Source organism: Carcharhinus amblyrhynchos, chromosome 16 (genome assembly GCF_965287045.1).
Source record: "Carcharhinus amblyrhynchos chromosome 16, sCarAmb.v2.hapA, whole genome shotgun sequence".
Lineage (NCBI taxonomy): Eukaryota > Metazoa > Chordata > Chondrichthyes > Carcharhiniformes > Carcharhinidae > Carcharhinus > Carcharhinus amblyrhynchos.
In genome coordinates, this window is record NC_137339.1 from 7,322,509 (window position 1) to 7,350,276 (window position 27,768).

At 48.0% G+C, this 27,768-nt stretch overlaps 1 protein-coding gene across 2 annotated transcripts; it reads left to right on the forward strand.

Annotated features, from left to right (window-relative positions):
- Positions 1 to 84: 84 nt before the first annotated feature.
- LOC145353612 (ranBP-type and C3HC4-type zinc finger-containing protein 1-like) lies at positions 85 to 26,896 on the forward strand. 2 transcript variants are annotated; one of them, XM_080204377.1, is made up of 12 exons: positions 85 to 176; positions 1,262 to 1,406; positions 3,191 to 3,284; positions 8,838 to 9,054; positions 9,627 to 9,736; positions 11,073 to 11,246; positions 12,228 to 12,388; positions 14,814 to 14,925; positions 18,874 to 19,053; positions 21,082 to 21,180; positions 22,014 to 22,157; positions 26,413 to 26,896. In XM_080204377.1, exons 1-12 carry the CDS (start codon positions 119 to 121, stop codon positions 26,650 to 26,652), a joined length of 1,734 nt encoding a protein of 577 aa, XP_080060503.1. In that variant the 5' UTR covers positions 85 to 118; the 3' UTR covers positions 26,653 to 26,896. The 2 variants fall into 2 exon arrangements, with proteins under 2 accessions (XP_080060503.1, XP_080060504.1); XM_080204378.1 differs by having other exon boundaries at positions 26,406 to 26,592.
- The last annotated feature ends 872 nt before the right edge of the window (positions 26,897 to 27,768 follow it).

Here is a 27,768-nt window from a genome sequence, read left to right on the forward strand (position 1 = left end):
GACTGGAAATGACCAGCCAAGGTCAATGGCAGTGACATCTCTATTTTTGATTGATTGCGATGCATTTTCCCCGCATTTATCCTTAGGGATCTATCGACACAGCTGCTGAGGTGGAAAGATGGCAACATCTGGCAGGACAAGCACAAAAGCTTCAAGCGTGGACCAGCTAGACACAGGTCAGTTTTCCGAAATACACCTCTCCCATTGACACTTACGTGTGTTTCCACACCAGAGAAACGGCTGCATTAATGGCCACTGAGCTCAAACGACATTGAATTGAGGGCACAGGCTGACTTGCGACGTTGTTTAAGCACAAACTCGCTCCCCCACCCCCCCTCCCCTCCCCTCCCCAAGCTGCCAGAGGTAGTAGTAGAAGTGGGTACAATTTTGTCTTTTCAGGAGCATTTAGACAGCTACATGAGTTGGATGGATACAGAGGGATATGGGCCAAATGCGGGCAATTGGGACTAGTCTAGGTGTTTAAAAAAAAGGGCAGCATGGACAAGTTGGGCCGAACGGCCTGCTTCCATGCTGTAAATCTCCATGACTCTTCACCCGACCCTATCTGCAAGTCTACCTATTCCTTTCTCTCGCGTCTAGCGCTGACACTGTTCACCTCAACTACTCCATGTGGGTCTCCACCCTCTCGCCACTCGCTGAGAGGAACTTTCTCCTAAATTTCACACTGAAAAATGTCCTTCATGAAGTTGTGACTCAACTTGTTTCTGGGGCAATCAAAGGTGTCTGAATTTAACCAGCCCCCAGAATAAAAGAGAAGACCTGTGATAGGGTGGAAAACCGCAATTGTCAAACAACAAAAGTACATTTAACAGTGTCACAAGTGAGACTTACATTAACGCTGCAATGAAGTTACTGTGAAAATCCCCTAGTCGCCACATTCTGGCACTTGTTTGGGTACACTGAGGGAGAATTTAGCACGGCCAATGCGCCTAACCAGCACGTCTTTCGGGCTGTGGGAGGAAACCAGAGCTCCCGGAGGAAACCCGTGCAGACACGGGGAGAATGTGCAAACTCCACACAGGCAGTGACCCAAGCCGGGAATTGAACCCGGGTCACTGGCGCTGTGAGGCGGCAGTGCTGACCACCGTGCCATCATGCCTTCCCAGTTGGATAACGGGGTAAAGGGGAGTCACGATGGGGTAAAACGTGAAGGGACGGTGAAAGCCTCCAGCTGCCTCTGCCCACGTTCCCTCCTCTGTCTAACAATCCGGGCGGCCTGCCTCATTCCCTATTCTTGCAGTGGAAGCCATCGCTCGGAAACTCAGCAGAGCGATCGAAATGGGAGACAAGGAAACGGCGACCGAGTGTGCGGAGATCCTGGCGGAGAAACACGCTCCGGTCACTGTCCAACTCAAGGAAGCTGCTTTTCCTCAACATGAGATCAAGTAAGTTTAACCAGGCCTCCCTGAGAAGGTGGGTAAGGGGGGGTGGTGTGGGGGTGCAATTATTCAGTGAACCCTTAATTTTTCCTGAAAAAACTGAAGACACATGGGATAGGATCACAGAATGATACAGCACGGAAGGTGGCCAGTCAGCCCATCGTGCTGTACTGGCTCCTCGATAGGGCTATTTAATTGATGTCGTCCCTCTGCTCTTTCCTTACAGTCCAAAAACACTTTTCCCTCTCAGTATTTACCCAATTCTCACTGAATCTGCTCCCTTTCAGTCAGTGCTTTGTCTGTAGTGCACAAGAAACAGCGAGGGTGATCCCCTCAGCCTGCTGCGCTGCTCCAACAGGAAATCGGGGACGACCTGATTTAAATTGCAATTTGCATCTCATTAGCGAACCTGGACTGAAATCTCCAGGCCCGCGAACAGCCCCCACCCCAATCCCGCCAGTAACGGTTCCCTCTGGCAGGGTTTATAACAGCTCCCTTGTAACAGGGAACAGATGGCCTGACCATGCTGAGGGGAACAGAGGTCATGAAGGCCCCCCCCAAGGAGATCAGGGGTAACGGGGCTGTCCTTTGGGTAGTGCCAGGCTGGCAGTGCCAGCCTGACACCCTGGCACTGCCCACCAGGCACTGGGCAGTGCCAAGGGGATGGCGCTGAAGGGGGCAGATGCTATTAGGGGCAGGGCCTATAGGGGGGGATTGGTGGCGGTGGCAGGGTCCCACTGCCACTCTGCCAGAGGGTCGCTGGGACAGGGAGGGAAGGGGGGTCAGAGTGGCAGCGATGTGGGGGTCATTGGGGGGCTGGCCAGCAAACGAGCTGGCCAGTGATTGGGAGGCTGGCAGTGCAGGGTCACTGTACGTGCGCCGATCTCCGCTCTGACTGACTGGCACATGCGCAGTTGCTCGCTCAGTGCTATGCTGCCAGTTCTCCGGCCGGAATAGACCCCCTGCCCCTTGATATTCAGAGTGAATCCCCCTCAAGCTCTTTGCAATGTACAGAGTGTGGGATCCGAAAATCCTGCAGAAGAGAAACAGCAGGAGTTACTCCAGTTTTCACGTGAATTCGGCACTTAGAATCTTTTCTGGAATTTCACCCCCTCAATACTTTTCACTGTATTGCAAATACACGCGACAATAATAAATTAAATCAATCCTGAGGCTCAGGGAGTGAGACTGAGTGTTCCTTCTATTTCTGCTCTCATTGTGAGTTGCCCAGTTATTACAGCAGTGTGGCCTCTCTGGATGGAAAGTAAAAACCTATTGTTTGCCTTCTATAATCCCTGTTGACAACTCACACTGACTGTTTACATATTTCTTTATGTTTCTTAGTGACTCGCCCTAAACTTTACAGTTCCCGCCTCAAGTATTCATAGAATCTCTACAGTATAGAAGGAGGCCATTTGGCCCACCATGTCTACACCAGCATCAATCCCACCCAGGCCCTATCCCCATGCATTTAATCTCCTAATCCCCCTGACACTAGGGTCAATTTTGCAAGGCCAATCTGCACGTCTTTCGGCTGTGGGGGTGGGGGAACCGGAGCACCCGGAGGAAAACCCACGCAGACATGGGGAGAATGTGCAAACTCCACACGGACAGTGACCCAAGCCGGGAATCGAACCCGGGTCCCTGGTGCTGAGAGGCAGCAACGCTAACCAGCACGCCACCCCGCCCCACCATGTTGCCCTCGCTGCTGCTATTTAAACACCGCTCGCAGTGTGATCTGGCCATCCATTTCTTCCCGAGCTAACAAATTCGCCGCTGTTTACTTGCAGATTACGGGTTGGGGTGGAGGATTCACAGTTACGTGGCACATCCATCACCATGAATGTCTTCCTGCACATGACCATTGCAACGCTGAAGGCAAAGGTACAAAGCCAGGCTAGTTACAATGAAATATGATGCAAAATCAGGACGGATACATTCAGAATAAGAATCGAGTGTGGTGAGTTATGGGGCGGGATAGTGGGGGACATAATGATGGCAAGTGCGAGAAAATATCATCCATAACCCCACGCATGTGATTAATATCACAAACTAGATCATGTCCTCCTGACCAGTAATCATAGAATCCCTACAATGCAGAGGGTGGCCATTCGGCCCATTGAGTCTGCACCGGCCACCTTGACAGATCATCTTATGCTTACCCCACCCCCGTAACCCCTCACATTTACCCCGCTAATCCTCCCCTAATCTACACATCTTTGCTCACTAAGGGAGAATTTAGCACGGCCAGTCCACCCAACCGGCACATCTGTCGGACTGTGGGAGGAAACCGGAGCACCCGGAGGAAACCCACGCAGACACGGGGAGAACGCGCAGACTCCACACAGACACAAGGCCGGAATCGAACCCGGGTCCCTGGCGCTGTGAGGCAGCAGTGCTAACCACTGCGCCACCGTGCCGCCCATTGGTTAAGGTTCAAAGATGCTGTTGTGCCGGCTGTACCTCAGCGGACAACACTCTCTCTCCCCGGAGTGAGGAAGCTGACGTCCCACACCGAGGACGTGAGGCGGCGCTGCACTTGTCGGAGCTGCTGACTTTCAGAGGAGAAGTTGAACTGAAACCGTATCCGTCCTCCTGGGTGGACATTGCAGACCCCAGAGTGCTGTTTTGAAGAAGCGCAGAGGGAGTTCAGAAAGGACAGTAGGACTAGGGGGCACAGCCTCAAGATAAGGGCGGGGGCGGTTTAGAACGGAGTTGAGGAGGAACTTCTTCACTCAAAGGGTGGTGAATCTCTGGAATTCTCTGCCCGTTGAAGTGGTGGAGGCTGCCTCGCTGAATATATTTAAGTCACGGGTAGATAGGTGTTTGACAGACAGAGGAATTAAGGGTTATGGGGAGAAAGCGGGAAAGTGGAACTGATCCACTTCAGATCAGCCACGATCTTATTGAATGGCGGGGCAGGCTCGAAGGGCTAGATGGCCGACTCCTGCTCCTATTTCTTATGTTCTTATGTTGTGAGTTCCCCCTCCCCAACCCTGCAACTCCCACCCCCCCCCAAACCCAGTGTCCTGGTCAACAATGAGCCCTCATACATCACTGGAAGTAGCTTATATCTCGGAGTGGATGCCCCACGCTGCGCTACGTGGCTGCAAGGTGGGTCTCCACACTAACATTCTGTCGTCTGGAGCTGTAGCCTCTTTCTCTCTGCTGTTTAAGGTTACAGCCTGCCTGTTTCTGTAGTTGGCCAATTACCCCAGCATGCTTTGGCCACATGGGGCAATGTCCTCCTGCTTCAGCCAGAATCTGCAGGAGGGCTGGGAGAAGAAGGAAAAGAAAAGTCAAGAACCGCAAGTTACATTTTAGCTATAGCCGGTGACCTCGTTGTTCAAATTCCTTTCAGGAGACATTGGCAGGGATTTTCCCGATAAAAACCTAAGTGTCACAATGGTGAGAGAAGCGGAGTGATCCGTACCGGCCCCTCAGGCACCATCCGGATTGCAAACCGTCCCACACACGGTCAACGTTTGGAGAGTTGGGAGTCTTGAGGGGGTAGGAGGAGAGGCCTAGACACGCCGGTGAGCCCAGTTTCACCGTGCTCAGGGCACTCCAATCTCACAGTGCACTGGGAGGCCCCTTCCCTCCCCATGGACATCAGGGCGCCCCCCCCCCCCCCCACCCTCATCAGTGGCATGTTCCCCCAGCCCCTCCCCCACACGGGCTGCCGGCATGCGGACATCGGGGCCCTCGCAGTGGGTCCCCCCATCATGACCTCCAACAACCCCCACCCACCCCCAAATCCTCACCACTGTCATGATCCCGCCTACACGACTCACCCTCATGCCCCTCCCCCCAAGCACCACTCAGCACAGCGCCCCCTCCTATCATCAATTCCACTTAGGCCTCCCCACCCCTCCTTGGCATTGCCTCTGGAACACCGGTGGTGTCCGGTAGCCAGTGCCGGTGTGCCTGGTGGGCACTACCCTGCCCATGCCCCCGACCACCCAAGGCCTTTAACACACCCGCCTCCCACACCACCGACACCACCCCCCCCCAATCCCCGGGCCTTCCGGCATGACCAATGCGCCGGGACTCCGCGAGTGGAGACCCGTAGTGATTTGTGTCGGTGTGATCTCTCACCGGAGAGGTGGGAACAATCTGCGGGGCAGCAACGCTAACCACTGCGCCATCCAATTCACATTCACGGTTCTGCTGGATTGCAATATAACATAGGGCTCCCAATCATTCCCACGATAGATTTTGGACCAGAGATAGAATTGTAGCAACGCCACCCACTGAGATGTTTGGCACAAAACCAAACCATTCCACTTCCTGCATTGCAGTTGAGTTGATGGTATATTGAGATCAAACTCCAGCTGCACTGGGAGCTTTAATGACATCCTTCCTGTACGTTGCTGCAGTATGTTATTAAGAAAATCTTGTTTTTAGAAACAAATGGGTTTAAGACTAATTAACATACTTGAGCAATAGTTTGGTTCTTTTGTTGAGAGCTGGATGTCCTTGTACATGAGCCACTAAAGGTCACCACGCAGGTATAGAATCCTATAGTGCAGAAGAAGGCCATTCAGCCCATCAAGTCTGTGCCGACCACAAACCCACCCAGGCTGTTTTCCCGTAACCCCTCATATTTACCCTAGCTAATCCCCCTGACATTAGGATTAATTTCAGCATGGCCAATCAACTTAACCGCCAATTCTTTGAGCTGTGGGAGGAAACTGGAGCACCCGCAGGAAACCCACGCAGACGTGGGGAGAACGTGCAGACTCCGCACAGACAGTGACCCAAAGCCGGAATCGAACCAAGGTCCCTGGAGCTGTGAGGCAGCAGTGCTTAGCACTGTGCCACCGTGCCGTCCAACTGTAACTGTAATAGGTACTGCAAGGCAAATGGAACATTGACTTTTATTGATGGGGTGATGGACGGGAAGAGTAGGGACCGGGCAGCATGGTGGCACACTGCTGCCTCCCATTTGATGGGCCAAATGGCCTCCTTCTGCACCATAGGGATTCTATGGTACGGGAGGGCCCTCCCAGCAACTCCTGCGATTCGGTGAGAACTCTAAGGGTGGTCGACGATAGCTAGGGAATGAGTATGGGATTCACTGCACTTCTGTCTGCTCTTTAGTTGTAAGTTCCATGTCAGCGCGGGCTAATGACTTCAAGACAAGTTTCTGAGTGGCTGACTGCAATAAGAAACAGCCACCAGTGCACATCACTGGAGTGAAAGCGAGCAGAATAACTTGTTTGATTACTGGATGTCTTTCGAAACTTGCATGTCAGTTAACTGCTGAAGATGATTGTGACTGATGCGAAGGTATCGGTGCTATCGATATTCTCAACGCCACCAGTGCTATTTAGTTTAATGAGCAATTTTACTGACTTTATTATCCTTTTATGGAACGCGGGTCTCACGAGCAAGGCCAGCATTTGCTGCCCGCCCAGAATTGCCCTGAAGAAGGTGCTGTCGAAGGGAGTCTGTTGAGTTGGTTGATGTGCATCTTGTATAAGTTACGCACTGCTGCCTCTGTGCACCTTGTGGCGGAGGGCATGAATGTTTAAGATGGTGAATGGGCTGCTTTGTCCTGGATGGTTATCTTTTATTTGTTCATGGGATGTGTGCATTGCTGGCGAGGTCAGCATTTATTGCCCATCCCTAATTGCCCTTGAACTGAGTGTCTCACTTGGCCATTTCAGAGGGCAGTTAAGAGTCACCCACATCTGTTGTGGTTCTGGCATCTCATGTAGGCCAGACCAGGTAAAGGTGGCAGATTTCCACCCCTAAAGGATATTAGTGAACCACATGGGTTTTTGCAACAATCGACAATGGTTTAATGGTCATCACTAGACTTTTAATTCCAGATTCTTATTGAATTCAGATTCCGCCATCTGCTATGGTGGGATTCAGGTCCGCAGAGTATTACCCTGGGTCTCTGGATTACTAGTCCAGTGATTACTAGTCCACCATTGCCTCAACCTCCTTGAGTGTTGTCGGAGCTGCACCCATCCAGGCAAGTGCAGTGTATTCCATCACACTCCTGATCCATGCCTTGTAGATGCTGGACAGGTTTTGTAGGGGTCAGGAGGTGAGTTATTTGCCACAGAATTGGTCTAATACCCCACTGTTCTCTCAACAACCTGTAATCATTCATACCATTCAGGATCATAGAATCCCTGCCGTGCAGAAGGAGGCCATTTGGCCCATCGCACCTGCACTGACAATAATCCCACCCAGGCCCTATGTCCATAACCTCGCACATTTACCCTGCTAATCTCTCTGACCCTGAGTGTCAATGTAGCACGGCCAATCAACCTAACCCACACATTGTTGGACTGTATTAGGAAACTGGAGCACCCTGGAGGAAACCCACGGAGACATGGGGAGAACGTACAAACTCCACACAGACAGTGACTCAAGGCCGGAATTGAACCTGGGTCCCTGGCGCTGTGAAGCAGCAGTGCTAACCACTGTGCCATCGTGCTGCCCTATTTAGATCCCTCCTGATTTATCTGTGGGTAGGCTAATTTTATATCAGAAACTGCTCCCATTACCTCCCCTGCTCCCTGTCCACTATCGATGGAAACCCCAAGCCATATCTTGTCAAGAAGATGTTCCTCTTTGTTCAGCAGTAGCGCTGTCGCCTCTCAGTCAGCTGGTTGTGAGTTCTTGTCCCATTCTAGGGTGTGGAGCTGCTGTCTAAACTGATGTTCCCATCCTGTTCCGAGGAGGTGCTGCACTGCCGAAGATGTCCATCTTTCAAAAGTGACACCATAGCAAGGCCCCATCCCGGCTAGGTAGCAGTTAAAGATCCCCTGGCACTTTTTGAAGAAGAGTAGATGAGTTCTCGATCCCCTGGTCAATATTTATCAGCATCAACTGGACAAAAGTATTAACTGGTCATTCTCTCATTGTTTGTGGGATCTTGCTGTGTAATAAATAGTTGCATCATTTCCTTTTCGTTTATTCATTCGTGGGGCATGGGCGTTGCTGGCTGGGCCAGCATTTATTGCCCGTCCCTAGTTGCCCTGGAGGAGGTGGTGGTGGTGAGCTGCTCTCTTGAATCAATGCAGTCCATGCAGGTGTAGGTGCGTCCACAATGTCGTTAGGGAGGGAATTCCAGGATTTTGACCCGGCGAGTGCAAAGGAACGGCGATTATTTTCCCAAGTTAGGATGGTGAGTGCCTTGGAGGGGAACTTGCAGCTGGTGGTGTTCCCCATGTATCTGCTGCCCTTGTCCTTCTAGATGGAAGTGGTTGTGGTTTGAAAGGTGCTGCCTCAGGATCTTTGGTGAATTTCCTACATTGCATCATTTGCATTTCAGAAGTATTTTCTCGGCTGTAAAACTCATCAGGGCATCTTGCTGAGGTAGTGAAAGGTGTCAGTCAAAGGCAAGTTATTTCTTGTTAACTAAATTTGAAAATTAAGTTGAATGTTCTTTCTTCTCTTCTGTCCTCCATAAAGGTGTATAATGATTACAATTTTCACCCTAAACTGCAACAGTGGATTATTTCTCACCGCCTGGCAAAGGATAACGAAACTCTGCACTTCCACGGCATTAGGAAGGATGGGGACACAGCTTTTATGTATCTCCTGTCGGCCAAACAGGCCAACATCACACAGAGACAACAGGAACAGGATCAAATTCTGCTTCTACAACAAGCGACAGAGGCAGCCTGCGGTGAGTACTGGCTTAGGATCATAGAACCCTACAGTGCAGAAGGAGGCCATTCAGCCCATCGAGCCTGCACCTCTACAATCCCACCCAGACCCGATTCCCCTTATGTGTACCTTGCTAATCCCCCGACACTAGGGTCGATTTCTCATGGCCAATCAACGTCTTTGGACATTGTGGGAGGAAACCTAGAGAAACATAAAAGATAGGAGTAGGAGGAGGCCATTTAGCCCTTCAAGCCCTGCTCCGCCATTCATCACGATCATGGCTGATCATCCAAGAAACCCACGCAGATAGGCCATTGAGGTCGGCCTATTGGAATATGAACTCCCTGATTAAGGAGTCGATTGATGGGCCAATCAGGGAGTCTTTTCCTTGTATTTACCTGGGAGTGTCAGTTCCTCTGCTACTCTCGAAGGTAGACTGCTGACTATGAGCACTCTGTGTACTGTTGGAATTGTAAGTATAGGGATTTTGGTGAAGGGACTTCTGCCTCCAGAGGTTTATTACAGATGTGCTGGGCATAGGGTTTTGCTTTTTGCTGGTTTCACAAAATTAAATTCACCCCTTTCTCCCAGGAACATTCAGTCCAAGACTGAATAATGAAGAGGTTCGTCCTAAACTGGAAGCTCGTGGAACCCCGGTCCAGTTACATGCAGCAGCCATTGAACCAGAAGCAGCTGTAAAGGTGGGTCCGGTTCCTATCACCAACTCCAGGATGTTATGATTTATTATTGTCACACTTATTGGGATACAGTGAAATGGATTGTTTCGTAGCAGACATGCCAAATTTCCTTAGCCTTCTAAGAAAGTGGAAGCATTTGTGGACTTTCTTAACTATAGTCTCAGCATGGAGGGACCAGGGCAGGTTGTAGGTGATCTGCTCACCTAGAAACTTGAAGCCCTTGACCATTTCCGTCCACTATTTAAGAAGAAGAGTATGAGGTTGTCTTCAGGGTAGTAAAGTTACAGTTGCATCAAAGGACTACTTAATCCATGTTGGCTTCTCTCTTGCAGATTACTATTTCCCCTATTTCTTAATTAACAGAGCACAATAATAAGATTAATCAGTCAACTGAGAACAGAACAATCTCCTTAAATGTTATCTGGAAGAAAGCCTTTATTCTTTCGAGGGACATGGGCGTCGCAGGCTAGGCTGACATTTTTATTGTCCATTCCTAGCAGCTCTCGAGAAGATGGTGACGAGCTGCCTTCCTGAGTAGCTGCAATCCATGTGCTGTAGGTACACCCACAGTGCTGTTAGGGGTTTTGACCCAGTGACAGTGATGGAATGGCGATATATTTCCAAATCAGGATGGTGTGTGGCTTGGAGGGGAACCTACAGATAGTGGTGTTCCCATGTGTCTGCTGCCCTTGTCCTTCTAGATGGAGAAGTCGTGGAGTTGGAAGGTGCTGTCAAAGGAGCCTTGGTGAGTTACTGCATTGCATCTTGTAGATGGTACACACTGCTGCCACTGTGTGTTGGTGGTGGAGGGATTGAATGTATGTCGTTGGGTTGCTTTGTCCTGGATGGTGTCAAGCTTCTTGAGTGTTGTGGGAGCTGCACCCAACTGCACAAGTGGAGAGTATTCAATCACACAGCTAACTTACATCTTGTAGATGGTGATCAGGCTTCGGAGACAGGTTACTGGCTGCTGTTATATCATGCTTTTCACAACCTCAAGGTGTCCCCAGAATCCTTTGTAACCTATTAAATACTTTTAAAATGCAGTTACAGTTGTGATGTAGAAGAAGTAGTGGCTAACGTGCACACAGATCCCACTATGCTAAATGGCCAGATCATGTGTATGGCTGTTCACAGAGTAACAAATGTTGATCAGGACACTGGGGAAATTCCACCCAAATTCAGCTGGCATGGGAAGAGTGGCCTTGACTCATTGAATCACCGGTGATAGTGTGGCACTCCCTCAGCACTGCACTGGACTGTCAGCCTGGATTTCTCCTCAATCTCTGGAGTAACGTCCAGAAGAAACAAATCGCTTTCCTCTTTCTCTCCCCATCAGATTGGTTGGGAGTGTGTAGATTGCACGTACATTAATAAGCCGACTCGTCCAGGGTGTGAGATGTGTAGCACGGCCCGACCAGATAACTACCAGATACCTGACCTCTATCAACCTGATGAGGAGGAGCTACAGAGGATGAAGAATGAAGAAGAAAATTATAAGCAATATGAACGGGTAACTCTTTCACCACTTTTTCAGTTGTCTTGTTCTTGCAGTTCACAGTGAGTTTTTACTATTGCCCCTGTCTCACTGGTTTTAGGGTATTTAAATAACTGAAATCTCCACAGTACAGAGGATTAATAATCATTGTCTGTAATCAAATTCCTCCAGGCTTGTGTGTAGCTCTGTAATTACAACCAAAGGAATTTTCCCAACCTCGTGGTTTTAGTGGGGGAGGGGGCTGGAATTTTAGGACCCAGCCAGTGGGGTCATCTCCACGTCCTGTTCCTGCAGCCAGGTGAATTCCCAGGGCTGGAATCGGCTGCCCGCCTACAGGTAGTGTAGAGACAGTTAAGGCAGTTGAAACCACAATTGCTGGCCATTGATGGTGGCACGGTGGTTAGCACTGCTGCCTCACAGTGCCAAGGACCCGGGTTCAATTCCAGCCTTGGGTCACTGTCTGTGTGGAGTGTGCACATTCTCCCCATGTCTGCGTGGGTTTCCTCTGGGTGCTCCGGTTTCCTCCCACAATCAAAAGTTGCCCTTTAGTGTCCAAAGATGTGCAGGTTAGGTTGATTGGCCATGCTAAATTGTTCCTTAGAGTCCAAAGATGGGTAGGGTTAGGGGAATTAGTGGGGTAAAATTGTGGGGTTACGTGGACAGGGCCTGGGTAAGACGCTGTGTTGGAGAGTTGGTGCAGACTTGATGGGCTGAATGGCCTCCTTCTACACTGTAGGGATTCTACAATTCTAGAATTCTTCACACAAAGAACTGGAACTGGATCAACCACAGGGAATAGTTGAAGTGAACGGTAAAGATGCATTTCAGAGATAGAGGGAAAAGGGAATAGTGAACTACAACAATTGATTTAGATGATAAAAGATGGAAAAGGCTTCGGCAGAACATAAACACTGGTATTGACTGGTTGGGCCAAATGGCCTGATCTTGTGCCAGATAGCCAACTTAATCCTACAATTATTTATGTTTTTCTAACAGTCCAAGATACTGAAACGGCAACAGAATTACCAACTTTTATTGGAAACAGATGAGCAAAATCTGATATCGACTGGGGAGGACTTTGAGTGTCCAATCTGTTTAAATATCTTGGAGAACGGTGAAGGCGTGACTCTTCGCGAGTGTTTACACTCCTTCTGCAAGTAAGAGACATGTTCTTGGTAGATATTAATAGGAGGGGGTTAGGGTTAAATCCTGGAGCTAGCTGAGATATAATTCATCAGTACCTTAAAATGGAACAATGCCAAATTTCCTTAATCCCACTCACTCCTGAAATAGGAATCAGCCATTCCAGAGAATCGGAGAAACTTACATACAGATGGAGGCCATCTGGCCCATCATTGCCATGCTGCTAGCTCTTTGAGAGAGAAGTTGACTGATTTCTAATGGTCGCCTGACCATTTATTTGTTTACATATTCCTTTTCAGAGAACAAATAAGATTCCAGCTCAGGAACAGGCCCTCCGGCCCTCCACCAACCACGCCACCCAACTGAACTAAATCTCCCTACCCTTCCAGGGACCATATCCCTCTATTCCCATCCTATTCATGTCAAGATGCCCCTTAAAAGTCACTATTGTACCCGCTTCCGCTACCTCCCCCGGCAGCGAGTTCCACGCGCCCACCACCCTCTGTGCAAAAAAAACTTGCCTCGCACATCTCCTTTGAACCTTGCCCCTCACACCTATGCTCCCTAGTAATTGACTCTTCCACCCTGGGAAAAAGCTTCTGACTGACCACTCTGTCCATGCCCCTCATAATCTCGTAGACTTTTATCAGGTCACCCCTCAAACTCTGTCGTTCCAATGAGAACAAACCGAGTTTCTCCAACCTCTCCTCATAGCTAATGCCCTCCAAACCAGGCAACATCCTGGTAAATCTTTTCTGTACCCTCTCCAAAACCGCCAATATTTTTTCAAATATTTGTCCAGCTTCTTTTTATGTGGAGTCAGTTTCTCTCTCATTTTCAGGTAGATTATTAAGGATGAGGATGTTCACACTGTGGTTAAATTTCTTGACTGGCACTCCAGAAACCAGGATTAATGATATGGAGAAAGGGGTGCAGAAATGAAACTTCTAATGGAGCGAATGGGAAATAGAGTCATAGAGGTTTAGAGCGTGGAAATAAGCCCTTCCACCTGTTTCCATGCCACCCTTTTTTTAAACCCCGTAGCTAGTTCTAATTGCCCGCATTTGGCCCATATCCCTCTATACCCATCTTCCTATGTAACTGGTCTAAATGCATTTTAAAAGACAAAATTGTACCCGTCTCTACTACTACCTCGGGCAGCTTGTCCACCCTCTGTGTGAAAAAAAACACCCTCTGGACCCTTTTGCATCTCTCCCTTCTCACCTTAAACCTATGCTCTCTAGTTTTAGACTCCCCTACCTTTGGGAAAAGATATTGACAATCTAGCAGGTCTGTGCCCCTCATTATTTCATAGACTTCTGTAAGATCAAAGAGAAAAACGTTACAGTCTATCCAGACTCTCCTTGTAACTCCAACCATCAAGTCCCTGTAGCATCCAAGTAAATCTCTTCTGCACTCTTTTAGTTTAATAATATTCTTTCTACAATAGGGTGACCAGAACTGTACACAGTGTTTCAAGTGTGGCCTTATCAATGTCTTGTACAACTTTAACAAGACGTCCCAACTCCTACATTCAATGTTCTGACCGATGAAACCAAGCATGCCGAATGCCTTCTTCACCACTCTGTCCACCTGTGACTTCACTTTCAAGGGGCTGTGGACCTGCAGCCCGAGATCTCTTTGTTCTGTAACTCTCCCCAGTGCCCTACCATTAACTGTGTAAGTCCAGCCCTGGTTCAATCTACCAAAATGTATCACCAAATGTATTAAACTCCATCTACCACTCGTCAGCCCACTGGCCCAATTGATCAAGATCCCATTGCAATCCGAGATAACCTTCTTCACTGTCCACTATGCCACCAATCTTTGTGTCATCTGCAAACTTACTAACAATGCCTCCTATATTCTCATCCAAATCATTAATATAAATGACAAATAGCAGTGGACCCAGCACTGATCCCTGAGGCACACCGCTGGTCACAGGTCTCCAATTTGAAAAATAAACCTCTACAACCACTCCCTGCTTCTGTCACTAAGCCAATTTTGTATCCATTTATTCGCCTCACCTTGGATCTGGTGAGATTTAACCTTATGCAACAACCTACCATACGGTACCTTGCCAAAGGCCTTGCTGAAGTCCATGTAGACAACATCAACTGCATTACCCTCATCTACCTTCTTGGTTCCCCTTCAAAAAACTGAATTAAATTTGTAAGACATGATTTTCCACTCACAAACCCACGCTGACTGTCCCTAATCAATCCTTGCGTCTCTAAATGCCTGTAGATCCCATCTGTCAAAATACTTTCCAACAACTTATCCACCACAGACGTTAGGCTCACCAGCCTGTAGTTCCCAGGCTTTTCCCTGCAGCTCCTTGTAAACAAAGGCACAACATTTGCCACCTTGGAGGGAGGGAGTCAGATGGAGGGAGCCAACTGTCCAAATTAAAATTATATATATATTCAATGTTTTCAGAGACTGTCTGAAGCACACAATCCTCAGCAGCACTGAAGCTGATGTGACATGCCCATTCATGGACCAACATTATTCGTGCCAAAGCAAAATTCTTGAACGCGAGATAAAATACGTGAGTTTTCTTTCTTCTCCAATTCCCATCTCAAAATTTAGCGAGGGGGAGTGTTAATGGTGTCAGGAGTCGGGGCGGTGGGGGGTGTAAGGATGTGGTTAAGATAGTGGGGAGGGTCCGGCCATCCAGAATCCTCACTCATCTAGAAGCCAATCGTTGGGAGGCCACATCACTTAAGGGGGCCAGAGGGCTGAATTTAAATGTTGGAAGGGTATCTCCATGATATCTTGGTGGGGGGGGTCCATGCACCATTTTAATTTATCCCATCAGAAAACTCTTCTATTGTTTTGCTAGCAACTGTCAACATCCAGCCAGAAGTGGATTTTTTAAAAATTCCTTTCAGGTTCCTTGCCATTGAGGTGGGCTTCTTCTGCCGCATCAAGGAATCCCGTGTCTTCCTCTCCTTCTTTGCTGGCAGCTTTCTTCTCCTTTCATTTCCTGAAGCCATTGCCTCCTCATTAGGATCTGGTTCAGGTAGTTTTACGTTCCACTGTCTGGCTTGGCATCCATTTAACAACAGATGGAAATGATTTTTTTTCTAACCTACACCTGATGGCCTGTCAATTGAAGAAGTCCAGCAAAGGATTAAAAAAAAACTCTGACTAACATCTTCAATTTTATACTTATGTTTAAAGGGCTGGAGATTTATTAGTCCTCAGATCATGACAGTCAAAAAGACTTTTTTTTTCACAGACATTTATGTCTATTCCATAAATTTGGGGCTAAGGCCCATGACGCAGTGGAAATGAGGTCTGTTTGAACTTAGCATTTTTTGAATTCATTCATGGGGTGTGGGCATCGTTGGCAAGGTCAGCATTTGTTGCCCATCCATAATTTCCCTTGACCTGCCTGGCTCGGTAAGTCATTTCAAAGCCACTTAAGAGTCAACCAATTTGCTGTGGTTCTGGAGTCACATGTAGGCCAGACCAGGTAAGGATGGCAGATTTCCTTCCCTAAAGGGCATTAGTAAACCAGATGGGTTTTTCCAACAATCGACAATAATTTCATGGTCATCAGTAGATTCTTAATTCCAGATTTTTTTTATTGAATTCAAATTCCACCATCTGCCGTGGCGGGATTTGAACCTGGGCCTCTGGAATACCAGCCCAGTGACAACACCCCTACACCACCATCTCCCCTCATTTCAAATGGCCCTGCTGAGTTTGTGCCCTATCGTGGCCTGGCTGGTAAAAATGGGATGCAATAAATGACTTCTGCATCCGGGTCATGTCGGCCATTTTGAAAGGTCACTGGAGTTGTCCTGCCTCAGTGACAATCCTTCCTTTGGAGTAGGGGGTTGGGCAGTGGAGAAAGGAAATCAGAACCTGATGTTTCAGGATGATATTAGGAAAATCATATTCACACACAGAGTTTGGGATTCTCTCCCACAAGAGATGCTAGATCAAATGGAATTTTAAAACAGAGATTTTTGTTAACCTAAGGGATTATGAGAACTAAGGCAGGTATACGGAGTGAGGTTGCTGATCAGCCATGATCTTAGTGGACAGCACAATAGGTTCAAGGGACTAAATGGCCTCTTCTTGTTGCTATGTCCCTGGGCCCAAGTTAAAGGCTGAACACCTCCCACAGGTTGGCACATCTCCATTTGCCAGATCCAAAGAACAGTTAAGTTTCTACAAAATGCAGAGGGATTTGGAGGCGTGATGAGTTACCATCAGATCAGCCTCATAATTTCCTTCCACATCAAGATAGGCAGGTGAAGAATCTTCATCTTGGTTTCTGCCAACCCTGCTGTGTAATCCTTCACTGCAAGACATTTTAAAATGGCCACACATTGTAGGGTGGCACGGTGGCACAGTGGTTAGCACTGCTGCCTCACGGCGTCAGGGACCCGGTTTCGATTCCTGGCTTGGGTCACCGTCTGTGTGGAGTCTGCACGTTCTCCCCGTGTCAGCGTGGGTTTCCTCCGGGTGCTCCAGTTTTGTCCCACAGTCCAAAGATGTGCGGGTTGGGTGCACTGGCCGTGCTAAATTCTCCTTCAGTGTGCCCGAACAGGCACCAGAGTGTGACAACTTGGGGATTTTCACAGTAACTTCATTGCAGTGTTGATGTAAGCCTATTTGTGACACTAAAAAATAAACTTTTGAACTTTAAACACAGATTTATTCTATTTATTTTTAACAGGTATAGATTTATTTTCCCGATCCTCCACTCAATGCCTAACAATATGTTATCACCGTGACATTCCAGACTGAGCCAAGGTTTTCTAATTTTAACGGAGGTTCTTACACTATTCAACAACAACTTGCATTTATATAGCACCTTCAAGGCAGGAAAACATTCCAAGCTACTCGAAGCATTCTCAAACCCTGCAGTTTAAGAGCCTGATTGGTCATTTATTATTGTTGAGCCGGTTTAATAATACTGGTCGGAGTTTTCCAACCACTTACGCCCCGCTGGCATCGCAAGTGAGCCAAATCTCCACTCACTGCAGCGGGACTGGAGAATCCTAGCTGGTACGAATGGCTGGAAAATTACCCTCATTTAGTTCCACTGTTGTTTTATAAGCTGATGAGTATGAGATGTTTCCAAAACTGAGGGTCATTTTCATTTGATTTGATTCATTATTGTCACATGTATTAACATACAGTGAAAAGTACTGTTTCTTGCGCGCTATACAGACAAAGCATACCATTTATGGAGAAGGAAAGGAGAGGGTGCAGAACGTCACAGCTAGAGTGTAGAGAAAGATCAACTTAATGCGAGGTGGGTCCATTCAAAAATCTCATGACAGCAGGGGAGAAGCTGTTTTTGAGTCAGTTGGTACGTGATCTCAGACTTTTGTATCTTTTTCCCAATGGAAGAAAGTGGAAGAGAGAATGTCCGGGGTGTGTGGGGTCCTTAATTATGCTTCTATAAATAGAAGAACCCCTTTAAGGGGTGAGGTTTCAGATGATTATGTGGCCTGTTTGGCTGAAGCTTGCCAATCCTGTGGCTGAGTGTGGGATTTCCAGGAAGCCTGGGGGCTGGAGTAGGAGTAATCAGTAACATCTTTCTCGGTGCCTATATATAGTTGTTCCTGTTAATCAATAATTCTCCAGTTACTCCGCAATGTGGCTGGCGCTCTTTCCAAGATATTACGTCACAGATAAATCCAATGTGGTATGCACGATAAACGCTTTTTTTGTTTGTTTGTGGGAGTATGGAATTCAATATTTCCGGGAGTAGATGCCTTTATGAGAAGCTAAATAAGCGTGAGGGAGAAAGGAATAAAAATTATGCTGGTAAAATCAGATGGAGATGGGAGGGAGTCGTACAGAAACTAGAAGCAGGAGTAGGCCATTCGGCCCCTCGAGCCTACCCCACCATTCATTCTGATGATGGCCGGTCATCGAATTCAATATCCCAATCCCCCCTTCCCCCCATATTCCTTGATCCCTTTAGCCCCAGGAGCAAATCTAATCTCTTCTTGAAATCAGACAAAGTTTTGGCCTCAATGACATCCTGTGGGAGTGAATGCCACACACTCACCACCCTCTGGGTGAAGACATTTCTCCTCACCTCAGTTCTAAAAGGTTTAGCCCTTATCCTCAAACTGTGTCCCCTAGTTCTGAACTTGGGGATTTTCACAGTAACTTCATTGCAGTGTTGATGTGCATTGGGAACACTCTTTCTGAATCTACCCTGTTAGAATTTTATAAGTTTCTACGAGATCCCCTCCCACCCTTCTGGACTCCAGTGAATATAATCCTAACCAATTTAGTCTCTCCTCACGTGACAGACCTGCCATCCCAGGAATCTGCCTGGTAAACCTCCGCTGTGCTCCCTCTATAGCAAGGACATCCTTCCTCAGATAAGTGTGGAGTATAAAAACTGACACAAACAGCTGTTCCTGTGCTCTGCGTACTAAAGAGGTACTCTTTTCCACATCTCTCAGTTTCCCCAGTGACTTAAAGGCCGCACAATTATTTTTCTGTTGCTTCACAGCTTCTGACTGAGGAAGAATATCGCTCGTACTTAGACAGAAGTTTGGCGATTGCTGAGAATTGCAGTCAGAACAGCTATCACTGTCAGACCCCGGACTGCAAGGGCTGGTGCATCTATGAAGATGATGTCAATGAGTTCCACTGTCCTCTCTGTGTGAAGAAGAACTGCCTGGTGTGTAAGGTGAGTCAGACTCGGGTAGGCAGACCTTTGAAAAGGAGCAGGGTACATACCCGACTGGGTGTTATCTTGGTGCAAAGGGCAATGGAAACCTGGAACTCTCTCTCGCCCTGCTAGGGCCAGCACCAGTTGGGTCAGTTGAAATATTCAAGACCAAAATCTTTATCTGGAGAGGGGTACCGAGGAGACGGCACAGCGGTTAGCACTGCTGCCTCACAGCGCCAAGGACCCAGGTTCAATGTCCGGCCTTGGGTCACTGTCTGTGTGGAGTTTGCACGTTCTCCCGGTGTCTGCGTGGGTTTCCTCCGGGTGCTCCGGTTTCCTCCCACAGTCCAAAAATGAATTTGTTAGATGGAGTGACCATGCTAAATTGATGTTAGTGTCAGGGGGATTCGCAGGGTAAGTATGGAAGGTTAAGGGGATAGGGCCTGCGTGGGATTGTGGTCAGTGCAGACTTGATGGGCCGAATGGCCTCCTTCTGCACTGTAGGGATTCTATGAGATGGTGCAAAGGCAGGTAAATGGAGCTGAGGTTCAGATTAACCAGGATCTAATGGATTATTCCGACAGGATGCTCTGTGGGGAAGGGGGACGGTGACTAGCTGAGCTTCTGAAAACTACGGGTGGAATTTTTCCATTTTTTTTCTAAGTCCTGGTCCAGGCGAGGAAAGCAATATGTAGCTCGCCAGCCACACAGCTGGCTTTCCTCACCATCTTACCCAGTACTGAGAAGGAAAGACACCCGGAGATGTGGTATGATGGAGGGAACTCAGCAGCCAATTTACGCACAGCAAGCTCCCACAAACAGCAATGTGATGACGACCAGATCATCTACATTTGTGATGTGGGTTTGGACATAGCTCTGCACAACATTGAGGGCTGAAGGGCCTCGACTGTTCTATGTTCTATGGAATGAGGAATACTGGGGATTAGCCCCCCTGATCTCCAATATTGTGCCATGGGATCTTTAAGTTTCGCCTAAACACAGGCAGATGTGGGGGGAGCCTTGTTTTGTCATTTCATCTGAAGAATGGCACCTCTGACAGTGCGGCACAGTGGCACAATGGTTAGCACTGCTGTGTCACAGCGCCAGCGACCTGGGTTTGATTCCAGGCTTGGGTCACTGTCTGTGTGGAGTCTGCACGTTCTCCCTGTGTCTGCATGGGCTTCCTCCGGGTGCTCCGGTTTCCTCCCACAGTCCGAATATATGTAGGTTAGGCGGATCGGCCATGGTAAATTGTCCCTTAGCATCAGGGAGGCTAGCTAAGGTAAGATAGAAGCAGGGAAGTTGTTTCCACTGGCGGGTGAAACTAGAATTAGGGGATATGGCCTCAAAATAAGGGGGAGCAGATTTAGGTTTGAGTTAAGGCACTCATGGTGTTAACAAATTGTCCCGAAATTAGACCTCCCTTAATCTGGCGCACATATAATTCTCTAAATTTGCACACCTTTATTGTGGAGTCCGAGAGGCGTAGGCAAAAGTCGTAGCTAGAAGGAGGATTGGAATGAGGCGCTCACTGAGTGTTAAAATGGGCAGCACAGGCTTGTCGGGCCGAAGGGCCTGTTTCCTGTGCTGTGCTGTTCTTTGTTCTTCACCTAAAGGGTTGTGAATCTGTGGGATTCCCTGCCCCGTGAAGCAGTTGAGGCTACCTCAATGAATGTTTTTGAGGGCAAGGATTGATAAATTTTTGAACAGTAAAGGAATTAAGGGTTGTGGTGAGCGGGTGGGTAAGTGGAGCTGAGTCCACAAAGAGATCAGCCATGATCTTATTGAATGGCGGAGCAGGCTCGAGGGGCCGGATGGCCTATTCCTGCTGCTAGCTCTTATGTTCTAAAGGGTTATTGGGATAGGGCCTGGTTGGGATCGTGGTGGGTGCAGACTTGATGGGCCGAGTGGCCGCCTTCTCCGCTGTAGGGATTCTAGTGCAGCGCTCCCTACTTGTGCCGGAGCCACGGGGCGGAATGTGAACCCAGAACCTTGGTGGCACCAACTGACTGGGTTATAAATAACTTTCTGTGCTCCTTGACGCAGGCCATACACGAAGGGATGAACTGCAAACAATATCAGGATGACCTGAAGGTTCAGGCTGAAAATAACAAGGCTGCCAAACAGACGGCTGACATGCTCACGGTGAGGGAGCCGCGTGTTCACCTTTGATGGGAAGATATCTTAAAAGAATGTTTTTTCCTTGGATCCCCAAGATCATGGGACGGGGGTGGGGGAGGGGAATGGAAGAAGAAAATTATTAACTAATTCAAGAGGCAGAAACACCTATTTCTACAGATCCTTCAGAAGTTCCAAAGTACTTCCCAAGACCATTAAATTTAACTAAGATTAAACCTAGAAATGTTCAGTCTCCAGTGGTGGAAGACCGCATTGTTTGCCACATCAGATCTTGTCTATTTACGTATTAGCAATTTCTACCACCCAACTAACGTTGTAAAACGAGACATGCTTTCACCTCTGAATGTCCATTGAGAAATGATGACATAAGGTTCCAGTGACAAAGCGTGATGTCTGGACTTGAATCCGGCCCATACAGTGGGATTCACCCCTCCTCTTTGGGGGCGGCACAGTGGTTGGCACTGCTGCCTCACAGCGCCAGGGATCCGGGTTCAATTCCCAGCCTCGGGTCACTGCCTGTGCGGAGTTTGCATGTTCTCTGCGAGGGTTCCCTCCGGGTGCTCCGGTTTCCTCCCACACTCCAAAGATGTACAGGTTAGGTGGGTTGGCCATGCTAAATTGCCCCTCAGTGTCGGAGGGGGCTAGCTAGGGTAAATACATAGGATTACAGGGATAGGGCCCAGGTGGGATTGTGGTCGGTGCAGACTCGATGGGCCGAATGGCCTCCTTCTTCGCTGAGGAGAGTATATGATTCCATCTTCTTATCAAAAGCCTGTGAATCAGTTGGACGTTTGTGCTTTGATGGTGTTACCCTGATGATGTGCCGTTTATCCTTACAGGCATTGCTGCATAGTGGGGAGGCCATGAATTGCCCTCAGTGCAAGATTGTGGTACAGAAAAAGAGTGGCTGTGATTGGTTGCGTTGCACTATGTGTAAAACAGAGATTTGCTGGGTGACGAAGGGACCTCGCTGGGGACCTCGGGTAAGATGTCAAAGTCTTTACATAGAATTGCAGTCAACATAGCTGCGCTATGCCAGTGATAACGCTTACACAAGGAGCAGGGGGGAGCGTAGCTTTTCATCTTGCACTCTCCACAGCAACACCTCAACCAGAGTCAATTTGCCACCCATGAGAACATAAGAAATAGGAGCAGGAGTCGGCCATCTAGCCCTTCGAGCCTGCCCCACCATTCAATAAGATCATGGCTGATCTGAAGTGGATCAGTTCCACTTTCCCGCCCTCTCCCCATAACCCTTAATTCCCTTGTCTATCAGAAACCTACCTACCCGTGACTTAAATATATTCAGCGAGGTAGCCTCCACCATAAGAACATAAGAACATAAGAAATAGGAGCAGGAGTAGGCCATCTAGCCCTTCGAGCCTGCCCCGCCATTCAATAAGATCATGGCTGATCTGTTGTGGCTCAGTTCCACTTTCCCGCCCTCTCCCCATAACCCTTAATCCCCTCTCTTATCAAGAACCCATCAACCCGCTTCTTAAATATATTTAGCGAGGTAGCCTCCACCACTTCAACGGGCAGAGAATTCCAGAGATTCACCACCCTTTGAGTGAAGAAGTTCCTCCTCAACTCCGTTCTAAACCGCCTCCCCTTTATCTTGAGGCTGTGCCCTCTAGTCCTGCTATCCTTTCTAAGCGGGAAGAATCTCTCTACCTCTACCCTATCCATCCCCTTCATTATCTTATACGTCTCTATAAGATCCCCCCCTCAGCCTTCTAAACTCCAACGAGTACAGACCCAGTCTATTTAGTCTCTCTCCATAGTCCAACCCCCTCATCTCTGGTATCAGCCTAGTGAACCTCCTCTGCACCCCCTCCAAGGCCAATATATCCTTCCGCAAGTGCGGCGACCAAAACTGCACACAGTACTCCAGCTGCGGCCTCACCCAGTCAGCACCCTTTTCTCCTGTAGAATACATTGTTTGAAATTTGGAACTCTTGTGTCTGTCCTGCTGAACGGTGAATTCACACGGGGATGGCATTGTGCTGTTGTCACTGGTGTTGTCCATATCTTGTTGTCAGTGATTACCAGCTCAGCACAAAGAGGAGAGGAAGCAGGTCCGTCTCAAATTAATAATTCACTTTATTACTCGTTACAGTAAGAAGTCTCCAGGTTAAAGTCCTCCAGGTTTATTTGGAATTACGAGCTTCTAGAGCACTGTTCCTTCATCAGGTGAGTGGAGAGACAGGTTTCACAAACACGACATTGATGTACTACGTGTAACCCCCACCATTTGACCTGGGCTTGTGAAATCCTATTAACTGCCCTGGCTTCAGACAATCCACGCCCTCTGTAACCTGTGATTAACCCTCTCTCCACTCGCATTGTCTGTGTCTGATTATCTGTTAAGACTCGCGTTTTAACCATTACCTTGCAATTGCGTCTGCGTCTATATATGCCGTGTTTGTGAAACCTGATGAAGGAGCAGCGCTCTGAAAGCTCGTGATTCCAAATAAACCTGTTGGACTTTAACCTGGTGTGGTAAGATTTCTTACTGTGCCCATTCCCAGTCCAAAGCCAGCATCTCCACATCTTTATTATCATTGTTAGACATATAATCATATGTCTGATTAGAACTTGAGCATACAGTTTATATCAAAACTATGAGGTCTAAATGCACTCCCGTTGGTTTCCATGACAATTCCTGAGTAATCACGGAATATGAGAGATATCCGATCAGGAGAGCCAACCCTGGCCAGGTGTTTGTCCTCCACCTGGATGCTGGCTTTACATCTTTGAAGCAGGGTCTTCATCCTCTACACGGTTAGTTTCCAGAGTTTCGCTGCAACTTGTTTGGGAATCTCCGCTCTTTATCCCGTCACTTATCCTTTCCAAAAAATGCTGCCTCTTCCTGGTTGGTTTGAACTTGTTTGCCTATTTTGTATCTTGGCCCCAGCCCAAGGTCCGAGGTTGGATTACCTCATTGCTCTCTCTGGCTAAATAAGGGTCTATGCCTCACAATATTTCCTTTGTCCTTTTTACAGAACTGAGTAAGGCTAACCAGTTCAAGCCAGTTTCAAGTTTTGGGTTACTCCAGTTCATGCAGAGTTTGCAGACTTTAGTTGCCCCTTTCAGCCCTTGACCAGCACTGGACTAGTAATCCAGAAACCGAGCGTAATGCGCTGGGGACCTGGGTTCGAATCCCACCATGGCAGATGGTGAAGTTCAAATTCTATAAAAATCTCCAATCAAAAGTCCATTGATAGCCATGAAACCATTATCAATTGTTGGAAAAACCCATCTGGTTCACTAATGTCCTTTAGGGAAGGAAATCTGCCGTCCTTACCTGATCTGGCCTACATGTGACTCCAGAGCCACAGAAATGTGGTTGACTCTCAACTGCCCTCTGAAATGGCTGAGCAAGATACTCAGTTCAAGGGCAACTAATGGTGGGCAATAAATGGTGACCCAGATAGCAATGCCCACATCCCAGATATGAATTTTTAAAAAGGATAGAAACCTCCAGTAGTATGTCTCTCTTCTCAGGAATATTCACATTGTAGCATTGCTACTGCTAGCCAATCTCAGATCTAAGAACATAAGAAATAGGAGCAGAAGTAGGCCATCTAGCCCTTCGAGCCTGCCCCACCATTCAATAAGATCATGGCTGATCTGAAGTGGATCAGTTCCACTTTCCCGCTTTCTCCCCATAACCCTTAATTCCCTTGTCTATCAGAAATCTATCTGCCCGTGACTTAAATATATTCAGTGAGGTAGCCTCCACCACTTCAACGGGCAGAGAATTCCAGAGATTCACTGCCCTTTGAGTGAAGAAGTTCCTCCTCAACTCCAATCTAAACTGCCCCCCCCCCCCTTATTTTGAGGCTGTGTCCTCTAGTCCTGCTATCCTTTCTAAGCGGGAAGAATCTCTCTACCTCTACCCTATCCATCCCCTTCATTATCTTATACATCTCTACAAGATTCCCCCTCAGCCTTCTAAACTCCAACGAGTACAGACCCAGTCTATTCAGTCTGTCTTCATAGGCTAACCCCCTCATCTCCGGTATCAGCTTAGTGAACCTTCTCTGCACTCCCTCCAAGGCCAATATACCCTTCCACAAGTGCCGCGACCAAAACTGCACACAGTACTCCAGCTGCGGCCTCACCAGTGCCCTGTACAGTTGCAGCAAGACCTCCCTACTTTTATATTCTTCCCCCCACACTATAAAGGCCAACATTCCATTTGCCTTCTGGTAAATTAGTCTTGGTCTGGATTCAAACCAGGACACCATCCTACTTTGTATGGCTCAGAATCACAAAGGATTCACACTTATCAAGAGAAAAATCAGAGACAGTGCAAGAACTACATGGTCTGAGAGAGATACTGGGGCACATTGTCCAACCTCACTCAGTAAAGTAAATTTTACTGAGGGGGAGATAGAAGAACCAAAACATTTCTTTATCCTTTCACGAGATGTTGGCATTGCAGACAAGGCCAGCAATTGTTGTCCATCCTAATTGCCCTTGAATTGAATGTCTCGTTCAGCCATTTCAGAGAAGCATTTAAGAATCAACCACATTGCTGTGGCTCTGGACTCCTGTAGGCCAGGCCAGGCAAGGATGGCAGATTTCCTTCCCTAAAGAACATCAGTTCTTGATGAACCAGATGGGTTTTTACAATTGATGATGGTTTTCATGTTCACCATTACCGAGACTAGTTTTATCTTTCAGATGTATGGATGACACGATGGCACAGTGCCAGGGACCCAGGTTCAATTCTGGCTCGGGTCACTGTCTGTGTGGAGTTTGTAAATTCTCCCCATGTCTGCGTGGGTTTCCTCTGGGTGCTCCAGTTTCCTCCCACAGTCCAAAGATGTGAGGGTTAGGTTGATTGGCTATGCTAAATTGACTCTAGTATCAGGGGTATTAGCAGGGTAAATATGACGGGTTGTGGGAATGGGGGCGTGGGTGGAATTGTGTTCAGCGCAGACTCGATGGGCCAAATGACCTCCTTCTGCTCTGTAGGGTCTATGATTTATGAATTGAATTCAAATTCCATCAGTTGCAATGGTGGGATTTGAACCTGTGACCCAGGCACATTAGCCTGGGCTTCTGGATCCCATTGCCACTACACCCCTATCCCATTTGAACCTGTGTCCCAGGCACATTAGCCTGGGCCTCTGGATCCCTTTGCCACTATACCCCTATCCCATTAGGGTAACTGTTTTGTCAGAGTGTAGATTTCAATAATTTCCGATTGACCTTTTCAGGGTACAGGTGACACAAGTGGAGGATGTCGCTGTCGTGTTAATGGTAAACCATGCCACCCCAACTGTCAGAACTGTCACTGAAGATATTCACATCCAGTTAGAATTGGACACAAACAGTGAAGACCACCGCAATGTAACTGGGACACTTTCCAATGTGTACATCTCTGCTGTCTGCCATACTAAACCAGTGGTGATGTCCTTTAAAGGTGGAACTCGTACAAATGTACGACTGATCCAAAGGCACTGAATCCCAATCCTGTGGGTAAAACCAGTTTCTCTTGTGCACCGATAGTTGCCTCTAAGTCACAGTGGTGGAGCACGTACTCGGGACTGGTCCCAATACTCTGTACCTGTCAATGGGATTTCCTGTTGCAATTCCAGCAAAAAAAAAAGAATCACAGAGGGAATTGTTGGACCTGTGGAGGGAGACACTGGAAGCAGAGTTTGGTTCACAGTTACAGCATAGGAGGCCATTCAGCCCATTGTGCCTTGCCAGCCCCTGCCCTTTCCCCGCAGCCCTGCAAATAGTTCTGATGTAATTCCTGAAAGGCACGATTGAAGCAACCTCCACCACAATCCCATATCTGAACCATTTGCTGCTTTCTTCCTCATATCACCTTCAGTTAGTTTACCAATCACCCCACGTTAGTGCCCGTGAGCCTTCTGCCAATGGCGATGGTTTCTCCATTGGTCCAGATCCCTCGAGAGTTTGGATGCCTCTATCAAATCTCCCTTTCCCTTCCTTCTTCAAGAAGAGCAGCCTCAATTTCTCCAAACTATCCATGTAACTGAAGTCCCTCGTTCCTGGAACCAATTCTTTTCTGCGCCCTCTCTCAAGTCTTTGCATCCTTCTTGGAGTATGCTGCCCAGAATTGGACAAAATATTTCCAGGTGTGGCTGAACTAGTGTTTTATGAAGATTTGTCATTATTTCCTGGCTTTTGGACTCCATGGTGAAGATGTTCTGATTTCCTGGCCCCACCAATGGTGACCGCCTGCTGTGGATACCCTGTGGAGAGGGCAAACAACAGGACACCCAGTTGATAGCGTTGGGACCAGAAGGTCCTGCTACCCATCGATGAGGGGGTTTGGGGGGGGGCGGGGGGGGGGCACTGCCGCAGTGACAAATCATGCTTCAGACGGGAGAGGGTGGAATACCCTTTCCCATGTACCCCGGGTGCCATATTAACCACTTCCAACAATTTGGCCCTCTGCATTGCCTTTCCAATTGTATCCTTTGTTTTATATTGCCTCTCCTCATCTTCCTAGCAAAATGGATCACTTTATCCGCTGTGTAGTCTGCCAGTGTAGCTCGTTCCTCTTGAAACCTATCACTGTCCACCTCACCGTTCACGTTTCTTCTG

Coding starts and splice junctions, on each gene's coding strand:
- LOC145353612 (XM_080204377.1), top strand. CDS start 119: ATGGCAACATCTGGCAGGACAAGCACAAAAGCTTCAAGCGTGGACCAG. Junction 3,285..8,837: donor TTGCAACGCTGAAGGCAAAG/GTACAAAGCCAG, acceptor TCCTCCATAAAG/GTGTATAATGATTACAATTT. Junction 9,055..9,626: donor AGCGACAGAGGCAGCCTGCG/GTGAGTACTGGC, acceptor CCTTTCTCCCAG/GAACATTCAGTCCAAGACTG.